Source organism: Camelus dromedarius, chromosome 17, assembly GCF_036321535.1.
Source record: "Camelus dromedarius isolate mCamDro1 chromosome 17, mCamDro1.pat, whole genome shotgun sequence".
Lineage (NCBI taxonomy): Eukaryota > Metazoa > Chordata > Mammalia > Artiodactyla > Camelidae > Camelus > Camelus dromedarius.
Genome location: NC_087452.1, coordinates 47,663,955 through 47,682,094, shown reverse-complemented (window position 1 = coordinate 47,682,094; position 18,140 = coordinate 47,663,955). Strand labels below are relative to the sequence as shown.

Sequence of the window (18,140 nt, the reverse complement as noted above, 5' to 3'; positions counted from 1 at the left end):
CACCGGCCGGCGGCCCTCCGCCAGCTCCCCTCCTTGCAGGGTTGCCTTCTCTTCCAGGCAAGCCCTGCCTTCCTCCCAGCTCCGCGTCGGGAGAGGGCAAGGGTGAGGGGTCGGCGCCGGGTCAGCGGGCGGGGACGGCAGATATCGCTTACACCTGACCTACCCGACTCTTGTCAGTTTCGCCCGTGCATCTCGGGGGTGTGATTGTTCTTCCAGTAACTTTGCTCAGAGCTTGGAGGGGAGGGGAGACGCCGAGCGGCCCCCGGAGAGGCCGAAAGCAACCGAGATCAGGAGGCCGGGCTGGGGAGCGAGTCCCCGAGCGGCCCCGGGGCTGGGCGCGCGGCTGGGAGGCGTCTCCGCCGCCGGGATGCGCTCGGCTTAGCAGGACTGCCGGGGGCGCCCGAAGGCCACCGCTCCAAGGACGCGCGGCCACCCGCGGCTCGCGCTCCCCGGCCCCGGCGCCGCCGGTGCCCGAGCCCAGCGGTGAGCCGAGCTGCGGGGCGCGCGGGCGAAGGGTGGCGGGAGGGAGGGCGCGCGGGAGGCGGCCCCTCCTCGGCGAGCCATGCGTGCCGCGGGCAGCTGAGCAGCCGCCGGGCGCCGCTGCCAAGTCCGCGCTCCGCTTTTGTCTTGCCCTCCAGTGAATGGGAAGATGGAGATGGATGTTGAGGGAGTTTCTCCGCGCCCGGAGCCCATCCCCCGCTCCCAGGGGGCTGGCGGAGCCTGCCAGGCGCCGCCACCGCCGCCCCAGCCCCAGCCGCCGCCCCAGCCCCAGCCGCCGCCGCCGCCGCCGCCGCCGCCGCAGCTGGCTCCGGATGAACTGCCCGGCGAGAGTGCCGGCGCCGAGGACAGCGACGATCCCGAGGCGAGCCCCAACGGCGAGAAGGGAGAGGGCAAGGTAGGTCCACCGCGTTGGCGCTGTGACACCTTTCGAACGGAACATGGGCGCTCTAGGGGTGGCTGTCACTTTAACCCCTCCGCTCCCCCACCCCCTTCCAGTCCGTGTGGTGGTGGGGGTTGCAGATGCGGGGAAGGCGTGCGGTGGAAGGGAGTCCATCGATGGGCGATAGTGACTTTCTGAACGGGAAGGCGGGTGCAGAAGTCTGCCCCGGTTTCCGAACGCAGTGTTGTGCGTGCCGAGAAAAGTCTTCTGGTCCATGCGATGTGGTGCCACGGCAGCGCGCAGCACCTCAGGAGAGCAGGATGGAGAGACCTCCGCTTGCCCGCACCGTGTCACCAGGGCTTATTTAGATGATCTAGGTCAAGGGGAAGCCTATGTCTTCAGGGGCTGCCAAGTGGCTTCTGAGACTCCTTGGAGGGAGGGGACATCAACCTAAAGATGGAAACAGTGGGAGCAAAGTTTGGCTCTTTTGCAGAATGGTGAGCGCTGCCTTTCCCGGCTCTGAGCCGGAGGTCCTGCTCCCAACCTGGCATCCTCCCTCTGGGGAGGGCAGGGACCCAGTGCCTGGCAGCAGGTGAGCCCAGGACATCCTGGCAGCCCTGCTGTGTCATTGTGGAGCAGGGGATAGCGGCTACTCACTGTGGATAACTCCCTCCTTAGGTAATTGGATTCCACTAGGAAATGGCTCAAATGCCATTTTCAGGGGCTGCTGTTTGTTCTGTTGAGAAAATTGTCAAGGAAAGGAAATGCATAGAAAGTAATGCCTCGATAATGTTATTAGAGTCTGCTGATGACCGCTGTGGCTCTGAGCAGGGTTTTCTTTCTTCCATACACGGAGTTCAGTTTCGCGGAAGCTAGCGTTGCGCCCTGGTATCTCTACCCGGTGGATTACACGTATTTGTCAATCCATTTTGAAACTGGCTGCTTAATGTTGGGGAAAAGTTGGTCCAACAAATCAGAATATTGGAACCAAGGAAGAGGCAGTCAGGACACTTTCTCATTCTGGTTCACTGAAGGACGTGTGCAGGGAGACAGCCTCTGTTCCCCGTGAGGGAAGAATTGTGTGTCGTGAAGTGCCTCCCCTGGGAGGGTGCCCTGCTCTCTGTTGGATCTCTCCCAAGGTGCCAGTGGACTAAACAAATACCCAAAGCGTGCCGGGATCATGTTGAGTGTGGCCTTTCTGTCCTTGGAGACAGGCTCACTGTAACAAGTTGGTATTTGTGAATGCTCAGAATGCTTTTGCATGGTGATACTGAGCGAAGGGCTGACAGTGTCGTTTATCTACCAAAATCAATATTATAATTTCAGTGGCATTCCAGCAAGGAACTGGCATTGGAACACCCTCTAGACTGGACCTGGGTGATGCGGGCAAGATTTACATGGTAAAACCATGAGACATTTTTAATATCCTGACGTCCTCGGCTTTTCAGCCACACTCAATTTCATGAAAATTGAATTCCGTCATGACTGCATATTTACTACTGCCAATGACTGCACTCAGTTTTGTGAAATAACCCTCACTGAGCATCATAGGACCTAATCGAACTTTCAGGCCCTTTCACAAAATAGGTGTGGGGCATGATTAAAATCTCCAGCCAGGGCTGCCCACACCCACATGGTTGGTTCGTTTGCCCTGAGCAAGAGAAATCCTGCCATCAACAAAAATCTGCGCTTACTTGTTTCCTTGGGATGCGCCGTGCAGACTGTCTGATGTTCTGCGGGTTGTGAGGAGCCAGGCAGGCAGTGCCCTGCAAGTACACAGCAGGTGAGGAGAGGCCTGGAAGTGGGTTGATGACATTTCGTTAATTAGCATGTGCAGGGAACTGAATATTCCCCTGATGTGATTTGCTTTCTGTGTGTCTGCAATTTCTGGAGCTGGAAACAACATACCACTTTTTTTTCCCCTCCAGGTGTTTGCCTTAAAAAATGACGATGCCTCCTTCTCTTTGCCCCGAAATCAGCTGTGTTAACCCTTTGCTCGTCTCTGCTCCGCTCCGACTGGTCCTTCTAAGAGTCGGAGGGCGGTTGCTCTGTTCCAGACTTTAATAACTCTTTTAGTCTCTGATGGATCTGAAGGCAACTTACACATTGATTTTTCTTAGCAAGTTCTTTTTTCATTAGTGGGAAGGCCTTTGGGTGTCTGATCAAATTATTCTGCTAAAATATAACTGGAAAAACAAATGGATAAAGCAGAAGGTGGTTTTACCAAATTGGGGGGATTTTGGGGTGCTATCTCCCCCTTTCCTCTACCCACAAGTGTGAGGAAAGTAGTGACTTTTTTTTTTTTTCCAGAATCTGGTTGGGGGCCATGATTTAATTTTCCCATGACTTTACCCCAGTTCTCTTATTGGAAAAGAAATCGGAGCTTAGTGCCAGATGAGCTTGTCTTCAAAATTGCAGGTTCATGGCCATGCGTCCTCAGAAAGTCTCTGGAAGAGACTTTGGATCTGTTAGGAGATTTTTTTTAGGCCAGCATCTCATGACATGACTGGCACTGTCTGTTCCTAGAATAACATTGCTTGATTCCTCTTTCTAACTAACTGTTCTTCAGAGAAATGTTACAGCAGCTCCATGCTGTGTGTGCTCCCATCCCATGAATTGGAGAAGACCCCAGACCATCTCTTCCTCCCCTGGGCTTTAAAGGCAGGCTTATCTCCAACCCTCTGAGAGGCAGTCTCCTCTCCTTGCGGTGACATCCAAAGACAACGTGGTGACCCCCGCGAGGTCCTGGTGAGAGGTTTGCTCACCTAGGATCTCGAGAACTTCGTCATGTCTGAAAAGAAGTTCTCCAAACCGACAAACTCTTTCCTCCCAGTCTGAAGAGGTGAAGATGAAGCGGTCACTCCCCTTGAGTGAGACACCTTCCCAGTCTTCTCACCCCTGGACTGGACCATCCCCAAAACCATCTTGCAGGGTTCTCTATTGCCCATAATATTTCATCCTTTAAATGACTTTTAAAACCTTTCTGAGATGCTCTGCTTACCCTAAATAACACTTGAATGTTCTGAAACTTGGTTTGGAAAAAGTTTTTTTTTTTTTTTTTTTTTCCAGATTGAAGTATAGTCAGTTGCAATGTGTCAATTTCTAGTGAAAAAGTTTTTTTTAAGGTTCCTTTGTGTTGAAACACCCCCATTTCTTATTCTATCTGTGTTAGCTAGTTGCTTACACGAATGTGTGGGTTCTGCTTCCCCCCACTCCTCTGTCTCTCTCTCTGACACACACACAGACACACACACACCATCTGCTGTGATGTTTTGTGTAGAGGTGTGTATTTGTGTGTACAGCCATCAGGTCACATGACCAAACTCTCTTCTCTAGTTCAGCTCTTACTAAAGCCCTGGTTTGCAAGATAATCTTGTGATTGTGGACTAGAGAGCTCCCAGTGATGCTTCAGCGATGGGCTTGACTCAAGACTCACCTGACTTCCATTCCATCAGCAATGCTGTCCTAAACTGCTAATTTTCCAGAGAATGCTGTTGGCAGTCTCTCATGCAGCCCGTTTTTAAAAGCCTTTTCATTTTGAAATAATTTCAGATTTATAGAAGAATGGGAAAGATAAGACAGGGAGTTTCCACATACCACTGATCCAGCTTCATGTTAATGCTAACATCCTGCTTAATCATGGTCTGTAAATTGCAGTAAAGAAATTAACACGGGTGCATTACTGTTAGGGAAGTGCGTCCAATGTTTTTTGAGTGAATGTGTAACATGTGGATGTTTTTCATTCTATCCTTCAAGGAGGTAAGAGTTTTTGTTTTTTTTTTAACACCTGAAAAGCTCCATGAGAGGGTATTTAAGAGTTACATTTAACTTCAGATTTAACGATTCACCCTTTTTCTGGTGGTAGGAACAGCTCCTGAAGGCAGGCAGGGTGGAGGCTGCAGTGAGCCCCATGGGAGGGGTACCTTTGGCAAAGCTCTTAAGTGCTGTTAACTGGCAGGTGGGTGTGTGTGTGTGTGTGCTAGTCTCTTATTTTATCCCGGAGGGCACTCCTGCTCCAGGTAAGATAGGGTTTGTCAGTACACAGAGGATAGCAAAGTCTCAAGTGGCAGGTAGAGGAAAAAAGGCGATTGATAAAACCCAGCCAGTTCATTCTGATGCCTGACCCCTCGGGGGTTGGTTCCTGGCATGAAAAATAACGGAAGCCCTTTCCTTTCTGTGCTGTGTTCGCCAGGTGAACTGTGACTCCCGGCACAGAGGCAGACACTTGCCCTGAGTAGGTAGGATTCTGCTGTGATCGGGGGTTGGCTTTCTGATTAAAAGTGAAATTAAAAGGGGAAGGATGTAGCTCAAGGGCTAGAGCCCATGCTTAGCATGCAGGCTGTCCTGGGTTCAATCCCCAGTCCCTCCTCGAAAGATAAATAAGTAAACCTAATTACCTCGCCACCCCCTTCCAGGAAAAAAGTAAATAAAAAAAAAAATTTTTAAAAAAAGCCTCTTAAGAGTGAAATCAGGAAGACCACACGTGATCTTGGTTCTCTCCTTCACTGGCTGCGGGAGCTCTCCCTGGGGGTGGATTTACCGCGGAGGCCAAGTGATGGCGTGGCAGGGAGTTCGGACATTCTTTGCTAAAGAGTAGGTCCAGAGTGGAGGTTTGCGCCTGTTTCCATGGCCCAGGAAGGTTCCCTGATGTGGGAATTTCACCAATCAGTACATTTAAAAGAAAGTGAGGAGACAGGAATGGAATTCACTTGTATTTATTGTGTGACCAGAAGAAGATATTACATCATTTCATGAATAAAGGACATTGAAGCACAAAAAAGAACAAATAAATGGGCAGCGTTGAAATCGGTGCTAAGAAGGATGCATTTTCTCAGAGAAGGGGGCTGTCTTCCCTTGTAGATGTTGTCTTAAAGCCTTCTGGAGCTTGGCCAGAAACCAGGGCAGTAGCAGGCGGAGCACACTCTTTACAGGTGGGGCCACTTCACACATTTCTAAGATACAGCGTTGGCCTGTCTCACAGGGCCCAGGAGTAGCCCGGTGAAAGGAGACTGTGGGACACGCAGGGACACTGGCCAGTGAGTGACACCTTCTCCGTGGTTTGCCTCCCCATAACCGAAGGCCCAGGCTGCGTCCTGTTCATGAGAACAGGCGGCTTGTCCATCCTTCCCTGGCTCCCATCTCCACCCCTTTCCCAAACTGGCTGCCTGTCCCCAGGTTACAGCCCCTAGAGTTGACAATCTATCTTCTTTGTATTTATGTATATATATTTTTGTTGAAGGATAGTCAGTTTACAATGTTGTCAATTTCTGGTGCCCAGCACAGTGCTTCAGTCCTACATGAACATACACATATATTCGTTTTCATATTCTTTTTCACCATAAGTTACTACAAGATATTGAATATAGTTCTCTGTGCTGTACAATGTAAACTTATTGTTTATCTGCTTTATATATATTAGTATCTGTAAACCTCAAACTCCCAATTTATCCCTTCCCACTCTCTTCCCCCTGGTAACTGTAAGTTTGTTTTCTATGTCTGTGAGTCTGTTTCTGTTTTGTAAATAAGTTCATTTGTCATTGTTTTAGATTTCACATATGGTATTTTTCTTTCTCTTTCTGACTTACTTCACTTAGAATGACATTCTGTAGGGCCATCCATGTTGCAGCAAATGGCATTTTATTCTTTTTTATGGCTGAGTAGTATTCCATTGTATAAATGTATCACAACTTCTTTATCCAGTCATCTGTTGATGGACATTTAGAGTGTTTCCATGTCTTGGCTGCTGTGAGCATTGGGGTGCATGTGTCTTTTTGAATTAAGTTTCCCTCTGGATATATGCCCAGGAGTGGAATGGCTGGATCACATGGTAAGTCTGTTTTTAATCTTTTGAGGACTCTCCATACTGTTTTCCACAATGGCCATCATTCAAAAGTCCACCAACAATAACTGCTGGAGAGGCTGTGGAGAAAAGGGAACCCTCCTATACTGCTGGTGGGAATGTGGTTTGGTGTAGCCGTCGTGGAAGAAAATCTGTTTTCTTTCTAAAGAAAGATTTATTGGCATATACTCTATAGCTAGTAAAATTCACCCTTTTAAAGCATGCAGTTCAATGAGTTTTGACAAATGTATACACCTGTGTAGCCACCACCCCAAACAGGATGTGGAAGGTTTCCATTACCCCCAAAGGGTTCCTTTGTGTTCCTCTGCAGATAACCCCCTCACCCCACCTTTTGAGTTAAGGAACTTCTGGAGGGAAAAGCAACCCTGAGGACCTAGCAGTTTACTGCTGCTGTGATGTTTGAGAATGCATGCAAAGTCTGGATTTGGATGCACCAATTTAATTGCAGCGTCTAGCAGAGATTTGCATCTCTGAGGCCATCAGACATAGAGACGCAACGGTCAGCTAACACCCCCACTTGGGCTCCGGTGTATAGTTTCATTTTTCTCCCATATTATTTTCTCCTCAGCTGTGTAAGCGCTGTCTTTGAGAACCTAGAAGTTCTCTCAAGGGTTAATCTCATGCCGGATTAAGTAGGAAGGTCTAGCCTTCTTCAGAGCCAGACTGAGTGTCTGTCTGGTGCCAAGTAGGTAAAGCAGAATCCTCCAGAAGCTGTGTTCCAGCTGAGGCTCACCGCACTGTCTGGAAAACGGCCTTGCTCTCTGCTGATGATTCATCAGAAAAATGAGCGAGGTAATTGAATTGGGGATTTAAAAGAATCAAGGAAAAGACGCGCATTCGACTGCTGGCACTGTCGTAAGAAATTCTGTTACCGTGCAGTGTGGCCCAGGTGACACGCCATCTCAGGGGACTCTTGGGCAAGTGCTGGCGGCTGAGTTTTGGGCCCTGATCAGTTACAAGGGGGCACCCTTCGCTGCTGCCGACTCAGGGCGGGGCGCGAGGATGCTGGGTTGCAATGTGGGTCTGTCTGTGGGTGCCTCCCTGGACGTGTTGATCAGACCTGGGAGGGCATCTGGGTCCTGCAGGGGGAGACATGACAACCAGAGAAACGAGCTCAGAGGAATTTTCCGAGGAAGAGATCATTCTCCTTCCCTGCGTGGCAGTGATGGAAACTAACAAGACGTGCGCCCGCTTCATCGGAGAAGGGAACAAATTTTGCTTCCATCGCTGTGGATAAGTTGATTTGTAGAGATTGAATGAAAGAACCAGCTTTGGGCAAGCTGAAGGTCTAACCGACTCTCCTCTAGAGCCGTGGTTCTCAAGCGGGGACAGGTTTGTCTTCCCTCTGCCCGCCTGGGACATCCAGGAATACCTGCAAGTGATTTTGGTTGTCCCCCGGGGGTGGGGCACCCTTGGCATCTTTTGGGCAGAAGCCAAGGATGCTGCTGCCTGTCCCCCAATGCTCCCACAGTGAACCATCCGGCCCCCTTGTCAGCACTGCCTGGGTTGGAAACCCTGGCCTAGAGAATGTTCTAGATTTTCTGGCCTTGCCTTTGTATATGCTTCATGAGGGTAATATTTTGCAGGGAAGATTTAGACAGATAACATCTAAGCCTTTTCCTTGTTAGAGAGTCATCAGAACCCCCCAGTCTGTGAATTCACCCTTTGGTCGGATCTAATTCTAAGAGACAGGTCTGAGGAGAAAGTTCTTAACACCAAGAATTCCAAGCATCGCCCTTGCTTTTTTAGCGAAACTGACGCTCATTAAGACTCTTTCTGCCGCCTTGATGTGGGGACATAGGACTCCTGTTCCCTAAAAATAATTTTCTTCGACTGTAACAAAGATTCTCTCTGTGCCCGAGTATGTATGCTTTGTGTTTCCAAATCAGTGAATTCAAATCCTGTGGCTGTTAACACTCTTATTAGATTTTGCTACAAGCATTTTCCTGCCTTGTACAATATTTATTAATCCAAGTTACGACTTTTCAAATCAAGAAAAACATTGTATCCCAAATAGTTTACATGTTCTCTTTTCAAAAACACAGTCTCCAGCCAAGACAGTTAGCCCTGTGAAGTATTGGTGTCCAACGAAGTAAGTTGTGTTGGAAGAAAGCTGCTTCAGCTTGCCTGATGGCTCTAAAAACTGGTGAGTGTGTGTGTGTGTGTGTGTGTGTTCTAATAAAACTTTATTTGTGGGGAGGGGCAAGATAGGGGTAGGAGATTAAAAGGTACAAACTACTATGTGTGAAATAAATAAGCTACCAGGATAGTTCACACAACACAGGGGATCGAGCAAATATTTTATAATAATTATAAGTGGAATATAACCTTTAAAAATTGTGAATCACTATGTTGTAAAAACTGTTAAAAGTACCAAAGGGAAAGGGGGTGGGAAGGGATAAATTGGGAGTTGGGGATTTGCAGATACTAACTACTATATGTAAAATAGATAAACAACAAGCTTCTTCTGGGAACCATATTCAGTATCTTGCAGTAACCTATAATATAAAAGAACATGAAAAGGAATATATGTGTGTATATGCATGACGGGGACATGATGCTGGACACCAGAAACTGACACATTGTAACTGACTGTACTTCAATTAAAAAAAAAAAAAAACTGTTTAAAGTGTAGGAGCTGTCCAGATTCCATTTTTAACTTTGGTAAGCCTGAGGCAGGAAATTCTTGGTTAACAAGGAAAATTCTGTTGCCTCCACCCCAAATCTTAAACAATTTACTCAATCAAACTTGTGATGTTAACTTTATTAAACCAAGAAATTAACTACCAGTCTGTGTGAGATGGCCAGGGGAGGGCTTCGCTCCAGTGAAAATGTTCTCAGCCTGACGTGGGAAATTTGAGCGTGATACTTCATTTCTGAGGTTGGCCACCTTTGTCTGCAAAGGGCCAGGTAGTAACTATTTTTGGCTTTGTGAGCCATGCAGTCTGGGCCTCAGCCACTAAACTGTGCTGTTGCAGAGTTATACACAACCTGGAGATAAACGGGTGTGGTTGCGTCCCAATAACATTTTGTTTCCCAAAGCAGGTGCTGGCTAGGCTCAGTCTGGCCCTCAGACCCACAGCGAGTCCACCCCAGGCAACTTTATTTCAGGCAAATGCATCATTCCTGTTCTGTTCCTTGCAAAGACCAGGATTAAAATCAACTCCAGGACCGTCTTCAAAGACTCCAGGTTGGGAATCACTGCAGGAGGCACTTAAGTGCTGGTCTCAGGCCATCAACAAGCAAAAAAGGGCACCCTATACACACAAGTTGATCTTTTTTTTTTATTATTGAAGTACAGTCCGTTACAGTGTGTCAATTTCTGGTGTCCAGCATCATGTTTCAGTCATATGTATACATACATTTATTCCTTTTCCTCTTCTTTTTCACCATAAGTTACTACAAGATATTGAATATAGTCTCCTGTACTATACAATATAAACTTGTTGTTTATCTATTTTACATATAGTAGTTAGTATCTGCAAACCTCAAATTCCCAATTTATCCCTTCCCACCCCTTTTTCCCCCTGTTAACCTTAGGTTTACAAATTGTTTTTTATTAAAAAGTGAGGCAGTGTTCATGAAAATGATCTGAAAGTGTCTGTTAGGTTACTACAAAAATACCAGTCATTCTTTAATATTTGCTAGACTTCAGATTTGGTGAAGAATTAGGTGGGGACAAAAAAGAAATCAGCATTTCAAGACATAGTCTCCGATTCCCTGAATGAAGATTCTGCTCCGTTGAATCAGCCACGTTTTCTTCAATTGTAACAGCCAGCACACGTGCACACACAGACATTCTCACACACACACATACACACACACACACACACACCTTTGCGTTGGCTTCCATATGAGCAGGTGTCATACAAACAACTTCATGAGTAGAGCCTCTGCTGCCTTGTTAGAAGGAGCCTGTTGCGTCTGTGGAACCGGTTTCACCATGAGACTCAGCTGAAGAAAGCTCGTAACACTTATAGGATGTCCGGCACCGCCTCTTCCCCTATTTCCAGGAAGCATTAAGAATGAAAAATTTCACATATGAGTGATATCATATGGTATTTTTCTTCCTCTTTCTGGACTGCTATATATAAAATAGATAAAAAGTAAGTTTCTTCTGTAGAGCACAGGGAAATATATTCAATAACTTGCAGTAGCTCATGATGAAAAAGAATATGAAAATGAATATATGTATGTATACCCATGACTGGGATGAGATGCTAGACACCAGAAATTGGCACATTCTAACTGACTATACTTCAGTAAAAAAAAAAAAAGAATCAGAGATTTCAAAGCTTTTCAGCTGCAGTAGAGCGAGCACTCTGTATCTGTCTGTGGAAGAGGCTAGTGAATTAGTTATCTTTGCTGTGTAGCAAATTACCCCCAAATGTAGCAGCTTAACAAACAAAACATGTATTATTTCACACAATTTCCTTAGGTCAGGAATTCCAGCGTCTTATGTGAATGGTTCTGGATCAGGGTCTCTTCTGAAGCTACAGCACATAGGTGTCCCCTCCAGAACAAGCCCTCCAAGAGAGAGGAAGCTGGAAGGGCCAGTGTCCTTCTGACTTAGTCTGGGAAGTCACTCTTGGTCATGTGGACAGTGCCCAATTTTTTTTTTTTTTAATTGAGGTCTAGTCAGTTACAACGTGTCAATTTCTGGTGTCCAGCATCGTATTTCAGTCATGCATGAATATACATATATTCATTTTCATATTCTTTTTCATCTTGAGCTACTACAAGTTATTGAATATATTTCCGTGTGCTGTACAGCATAAACTTGTTTATTTATTTTGTATATAGTAGTCAGTATCTGCAAATCTCAAACTCCCAGTTTATCCCTTCCCACCCTGTCCCCTCTGGCAACCACAAGTCTGTGTTCTGTGTCTGTGAGCTGGACAGAGCCCTGTTGGGGGCACAGGTCAGCCCTGTTCAGTGTGGCAGGGACGCGCAGGGGTGTGGACACCAGAAGGTGGACTCCTGTAGCCAGTTACTTGGAAAGATTCTTCAATTAGAGATTCTTCAAAGGTCCTTTTTGAACCAGTGAAGCCATGCTAACCTAGGCTTTTCACATAGAGATGTAAAACTTCACCTGCATGTGATGGGTTCAGAATTTGTCTTTTTCTATGCCATTAATAACACCTGTCGGATCCACTAGCTGGACAGGGTAGTGGATGCTGGTGGTTCAGCTAAAAAAAATTCTCCTAATGGGATGCGATTACGTATCTAGATTTTCTTTTCGTCTCGTGTCTGGTTTTATTGACTCAAATTTTTCATGTAACTTTCCTCTAGGGACTCTTTATTAGTCATGAGAGGAGGAACTACTGATAAAAAAAATAAAAAGGCTTAAAGATGTGTAATGTCTCAAACACAGTAAAACGTTCTCATTTGTATCACAGCCCAAGGTGTATGTTTCCCGGTGATCATGCCGGGAGTCAGGGCACCGGACTCCTTCCCTCTGACGGCCTCCCATCCCTGAAGGTCAGGTGACCACGTGTGTCCAGTCTGAGGCAGGGAGGAGAGTGTGGGGATGGCAGTGTCCCTTACATTCCAGCAGAGAGGACTTGCCCAGGCTCTGACTGGTCCACGATGGCTGAGGGATGCAGCAGCTGAGTCCTGGGACGAGCATCTTCCCCAGAAGGAGTGGGGGAAGGGGCGGAGGGTGGACTTTCCTGGGCTTCCAGACTTCAGAATTTGGCTCCCATTTTATGAGAACTGAAATTAGGCATCTGCGACATTTTGTGATTCAAGCTAATATTGCTTCACTCGATGCGTAAAATTTAAAATAACGTGAACCCAATCGTGTCATAACAATTTCCACCAGAATTACGTAATTTCAAATTTCGTGGCTGAGTGCTTTGTAAACTGTTTATTACTGTTGGTAAATAGGGGGCGGGGAAGGATAAACTTTGGACTGATAAACAGAAACGCCCACCATTCTTTTTCAGGATTATTCTAGAATATGGGAGGTCCTCGAGATACCAGCCCTTCCAAAGGAAGCAAACAGCCTTGTTCACCCAAAGTGCTCTTGGCCTTGTATTCGTGTTCCTGCTCCTAGTAATCCTCTGACTTGCAATATGTGAACCCTGCTTTTGTCCCTCGTGTTGACATGGGCACCATTTGGTCGGGGTACCTTGGAACCATGGTGGGTAGTCTTTCCTTCTGTAGTTGTTAGTGTCACCAGCGATATCACTGATTCAGCACTGAGTGGGGCCAGGCGAGGACCTCAGTGTTTTGCTTACCTGTTATCTCATTTAATCATCCTCAGAAAACCTTGTAAGGCGGGTGCATCACCCTCATGTGACCATGAAGCTAATTGAGCTTCACAGACTAAGACAGAGTCAGTGTTGGAACTGAGATTTCAATATATTTATCTATCTGCTTAGAAAGCCCTGACCCTTTCCTCCACGATATTAGAAATATCAGTATTTCAGCAGTATAATGGGGATATTTGAATTTTTGGTCTTACATCTCTACGCTTAGTTAAATCACATTTCTTGGCCCTTCAATCACAGTGTGGAGATGTTTTCCTGATCCTGTTAAAATCCTTCCTGACCCCAAACATGGCCAAGTCCCTTCTGAGCAGAGGCACTTTCTCTCATGGGCTGCCTTTGCGTGCACATAAATGCTTTAGACAAATTTGTCCCACCCTTTCTGTGAACATGGGTCTCCTTGGAGAATGAGTTTGCAAGATTTGGGGCACTGGGCCCTAAGTAACCCTCTGGGCTTTATAGGGGAGAATCCAATCTCCTGTAACAAAGGGTGGCAGGACTGATCATTCTTGCACAGGCAGTTTAGAAAGAATCCATCTATTTCCAACTTTTGCAACGCTTTGTATTCTTTCCCACACAACCGACCAGCTCCTTGGGACACTGCTAACTGGATTCAGCTGATACGGATTTTTTCTCATTTGCTGGACTTGCAAACCCATGTTGTCCTCGATGGTGCTTCGCGTGGTCCAGCCGCACTGACTCAGTCTTCCAAAGTGGTGAAAGGAGCAAGCTTTCAAGTCAGACAGCTTCTGAATTGGAATCCCGGCTCAGCAACTCTGTAGTGGCGTGTGATGTTTGAGAAATTACTTAGGTTTTCGGTACACCAGTGTTCAGTTCTGCAAATAGAAGTGATGCCTGAAGATTAAATAAAGCAAACAAATAAAAGAAACTCGGTGTAGCATCAGGACGCTGGTAGGTTGCCAGTGGTTATTGCTGCATTACTTTGCTCATAAAAATATCAGTTAGCCATGCAGCAAGCAGCAGACAAGGCGAAAAATAGCTGTAAAACCAGGGCTGGCTTTTCTCGCCTCGTAAGTCGGCAGATTGGGGGCTGCTAGTGTCGTTCGGGAGGCTGTAACCTCTCTGGTGCTCTTGGCTTTGCCCTCACGTTGGCAAGACACCTCCTGCGGTCCCAGATGTCATGTTCACGTGTAAGGTGAGAGGAAGAGGGAGGTGTCAGCTGTGGTTTTTTTTTTTTTTTCCTCCTACTACGAGGAAAACACAAAAATGATGCAGAGATTCCCCAGCAGGTCTGCCCTGCTGTCTCCTGGGCCAGGCTGTCTGTCACCCGACCATTCCTGGCTGCGAGAGAGAGCAGAGAAGTGACTGTTTAGCTTTCCCAGCTGCAGCAGAGGGCTTCGGCCAGGACCGTTTGGTGACCGGGGGTAACTGAGAATGGAGGTATAAACAGTATAAAAGAGGACTGTGTGGGATGTTGTAAAATCACGGTGGGAGAAAATGAGGCTTAATTATTAGAGAGGAAACAGTGTCTGAGAAAGATGAAAGATAATGCTTGGAACTAGATTTTAAAGAGCCTTGTGCATAGCAGAAAGCAGTTTGGACTTTATCTTGCTGGTGAGTGGCTCCTAGATGGCTTTGCACAGGAAACAGTAGTGGACTTGTGTTTTGAACTGGAAGGAAGAGGTATTGGATGCAGGTGAGGGATGGTAGGATGCTGGGAGACTGGGTTAAGACTGGGAGGAGATTAAGAAGGTCCCTGTTAGTTCCTAATGAATGTTTCCCTGTTATCCACAGGGCTGCAGTGAACGTTGTTTGTAGTTGGTATGCTTTAGTAGGTAAATGTCCATGTTAGGAGAATCTTTAGGATAAAAGCTTAGAAAGGATCCACTGGGTCTCCCCACATCCTTGGAGAGTTGCCCGCCATCCCCCGACATTCCCCGCATCTCAGAGGCCCCACTATAGACTTGGACTTGTCCTCGTCTCTGCAATTCCTAGGCTGTCCCTCTTTGCTCTTCTCTGCATGAGATTTATTTTCATGATACAGAGGTTTCCACAGGAGCCCCCAAAGTTTGTTTGGCGTATCGCTAAGGGAGAACCAGCAGCAGAGGTCAGCCAGAACAGCAGCTCGTCCTGGGGGACAGTCTGATATTGCGTTTGCAGGAGGGGACGTGCTTGTCACTGAAGCAGCATCCTCTGCTGGCCTCTGAAATCAAAAAGAGAAGAAACAGGTTACCTCGCTGGGGTGGGTGATTTCGATTCCCCGCCTGAGATCATTTCCTGTTAGTGGCGGCTAGAAATGTGTTCTGGGGTGTCGCCAGGGAGTCTAATCTGGAGACCTTCAGCAATTTTAGACTTTCTTTTTTTTTAAATTGAAGTATAGTCGGTTGCCATGTGTCAGTTACAATGTGTCAATATCTGGTGTCCACTATCATGTTTCAGTTATACATACACATACATGTATTCCTTCTCATGTTCTTTTTCATTGTAAGTTACTACAAGATATTGAATATAGTTCCCTGTGCTGCACAGAAAAAAAATTGTTTCTCTATTTTAGGTTTTAGTATCTGCAAGTCTCCAACCCCTTTTTGGTTGAGGTGGTTAAGTGACCTTGTGTTAGAAGGAGATATGCGTCTTGGTGACCCGGTTGGGCTGGTGCTAAGTGTATAAAGTCACTCTTGAACCTGGGAGACAGGCTGTTCCCCCAGGTTTACTGTATTTTGTTCAGGTGAGTACCACTGAAGCCCAGTTTCTGTGTATGTTTGTATGAACCACTCTGTACGGTAGATTGAAATCTGAAGTTACTTCTCCACTTCAGTTCCTTTGTCATGACCAGTGCTTCTGTGAGAGAAGAGGTCAGTGTTGTTTATTGTCACTACTTTTGTTTTTTCAGGGCTGGGAGCTGCTTCTCTCAATCCGAATTCCAATTCTTTAAGAAAGATCAGACTTAGTCACATGTCATCTGTCCATCCAGGCTGGCTCTGAACGACACCATTGTCAGCCTCCCGCAGAAGTCACTTCAATTCTAATCTGTTTCTTCATGTCTGATAGCTTGGGTTTTCTTTAGAAATATTTTCCTGTTTCCTCTTTCTTTGGGGCTAAATGCTTGAAGGAGAACGTCTCGGCTGGCAGCTAAATATTCTTTTCCTTTGAATGAAAGATCACAAGAGGTGCCTGAGGAGATTCAGACCTTGGGAAACTAAGATGAGCATTTTAATTCAGTCTTCTGGGGCGATTTTAATTCTTTTGGGAGGGGGGTGGAGGTTATGAGCCTCTTCTTTCTTTCCTTTAAGTATTTTGTCAGTGAGATCTGGTGTAATTCTCTCCCACTGCAGTGATGACAAAATGTAATTAATACATGGAGAAGGCAGGAGTTTTGATTCAGAGCAATACAACCATATCATGTTGGATTTTTTTCAGTCTGAACCTTTTATTCAGTTGTGGGAAAATGTTTAAAAGGTAACCAAGCCCTGCCTTTTCAGATTTCATGGGAAAAGTATGAAAAAATATGAAAGCCTGGAACTGCTAACTGCCCCCAAAGGTCCCGGATTTTTTTGGACTCTTGATTTTGTCTTTTTCCAACATTGTTACGAGTTGTGGTCCTCTCCACTTGACAGTTAGTAGTGGGCATCAGAGGGCTGTGTATCCTCACTGGAAAAAAATGTACATATATACATTGTGTGTGTGTATTTATACACATTTATATATATACAAATATGTGTGTGTGTATATAATATATTTTAATATAATTAATATAATAATATTATATATATAATAATATAATAATAATATATAATATTATATAAAATATAATAATAATATATTTAATAATAAAATATATATAGGTTTCACCAGAAAGGGACCGTTGTGGAATCACTTGGAATCTGCGCAGAGACCCTCAATGAGGAGAGAAAGCTCAGGGGCTTGTGGTCCATCCTGACCGTCTGGAACCAGCTCTGATGTCTTAAGCATCGTTTCCTTCACCCTGTTAGTGGAGGAACTGGTCTGAGAGTCAGGGATCCCAACTGCTCACTTAGGGCCTGCTGCCAATTTGCTGGGTTTATTTGTATAAGCAAGATTTTCTCATGTGTATAATCAGGGCAATACACACTTTCAAATTAGACACATTCAAGTAAGCGCTTAGCATCAAGGATTATAAAATTCCCTTAAGTGCCCCAGAACGCTCCCAGCGTATTTGTGTCACTGTTGAAATGACAAAACAAGTCCAAATTTGTGAAATGAGTCAGCAGTTTTAAAAAATGGCCTCACTCCCCGAGGAAAGCACATGATTACTTGGTTGAGAACCCAGCAGGCACATGAGGGGCGTGTGGGAAACATTAAGAGTAAAATTCAAAGACTTCGGGGAGGGTCTCCATCTGCTGTGAGTTGGCAGGTCGCGGGGGAGCTGAGAAGTTGGGTAAAACGTGGAGTCTTCTCGAGGGGGCTGGTGTGTGTGGTTGTGCTTCTTTCCTTGTAAGGCTTCTTTCTTGTTCTTTGTTCATTTTATTACCTTTGATCCTGGACACCTCTTACCCTTTCCAACTCTTCTGTACCACGTGAGCACCTGTTTTATTGTGTTGTCCTTAAAGATACCCACAAAATGTGTGATCTTGTGGTTCTCATTTGGTTTCTTTAAAAAATTTTTAAAAGTATATATTTTACATTTTCACTATGGCGGTAAGCATTTTAAACCATTTTTTGGTAATGGAGGTACTGGGGATGGAATCTGGGACGTTGTGTATGCTAAGCATGCTCTCACCACTGTGCTCTCCCCCTACCCTCCTTGGTCTCTTATTTAACCCCCAAACTATGTCTTTTTTTAATTGAAGTACAGTCAATTCCAGTGTGTCAATTTCTGGTGTACAGCACAATGTTCCAGTCATGCATATACGTACGTATATTCGTTTTCATACTTTTTTTCATTAAGGTTATTACAAGACATTGAACATAGTTCCCTGTGCTATACAGAGGAACTTTTTAAAAAATCCATTTTTATATATAGTAGCTGACATTTATAAATCTCAAACTCCCAAATTTATCCCTTCCCACCCCCTTTCCCTGGTAACCATAAGATTGTTTACTATGTTTGTGAGTCTTTCTGTTTTTGTTCATAGTGTCTTTTTTTTTTTTTTTTAAGATTCTTCATATAAGTGATATCATATGGTATTTT

The 18,140-nt window shown here is 45.7% G+C and overlaps 1 protein-coding gene across 1 annotated transcript in view; it reads left to right on the top strand.

Moving 5' to 3' along the window:
* Positions 1-406: 406 nt before the first annotated feature.
* Positions 407-18,140, top strand: part of LOC105087204 (procyclic form-specific polypeptide B-alpha-like) — a 123,592-nt gene continuing 105,858 nt past the window's right edge. The window contains exons 1-2 of the mRNA XM_064496811.1: positions 407-483; positions 639-895. Of these exons, the coding sequence (XP_064352881.1) occupies positions 650-895 (246 nt within the window). The 5' untranslated portion in view covers positions 407-483; positions 639-649. The remainder of the gene's footprint in view (positions 484-638; positions 896-18,140) is intronic.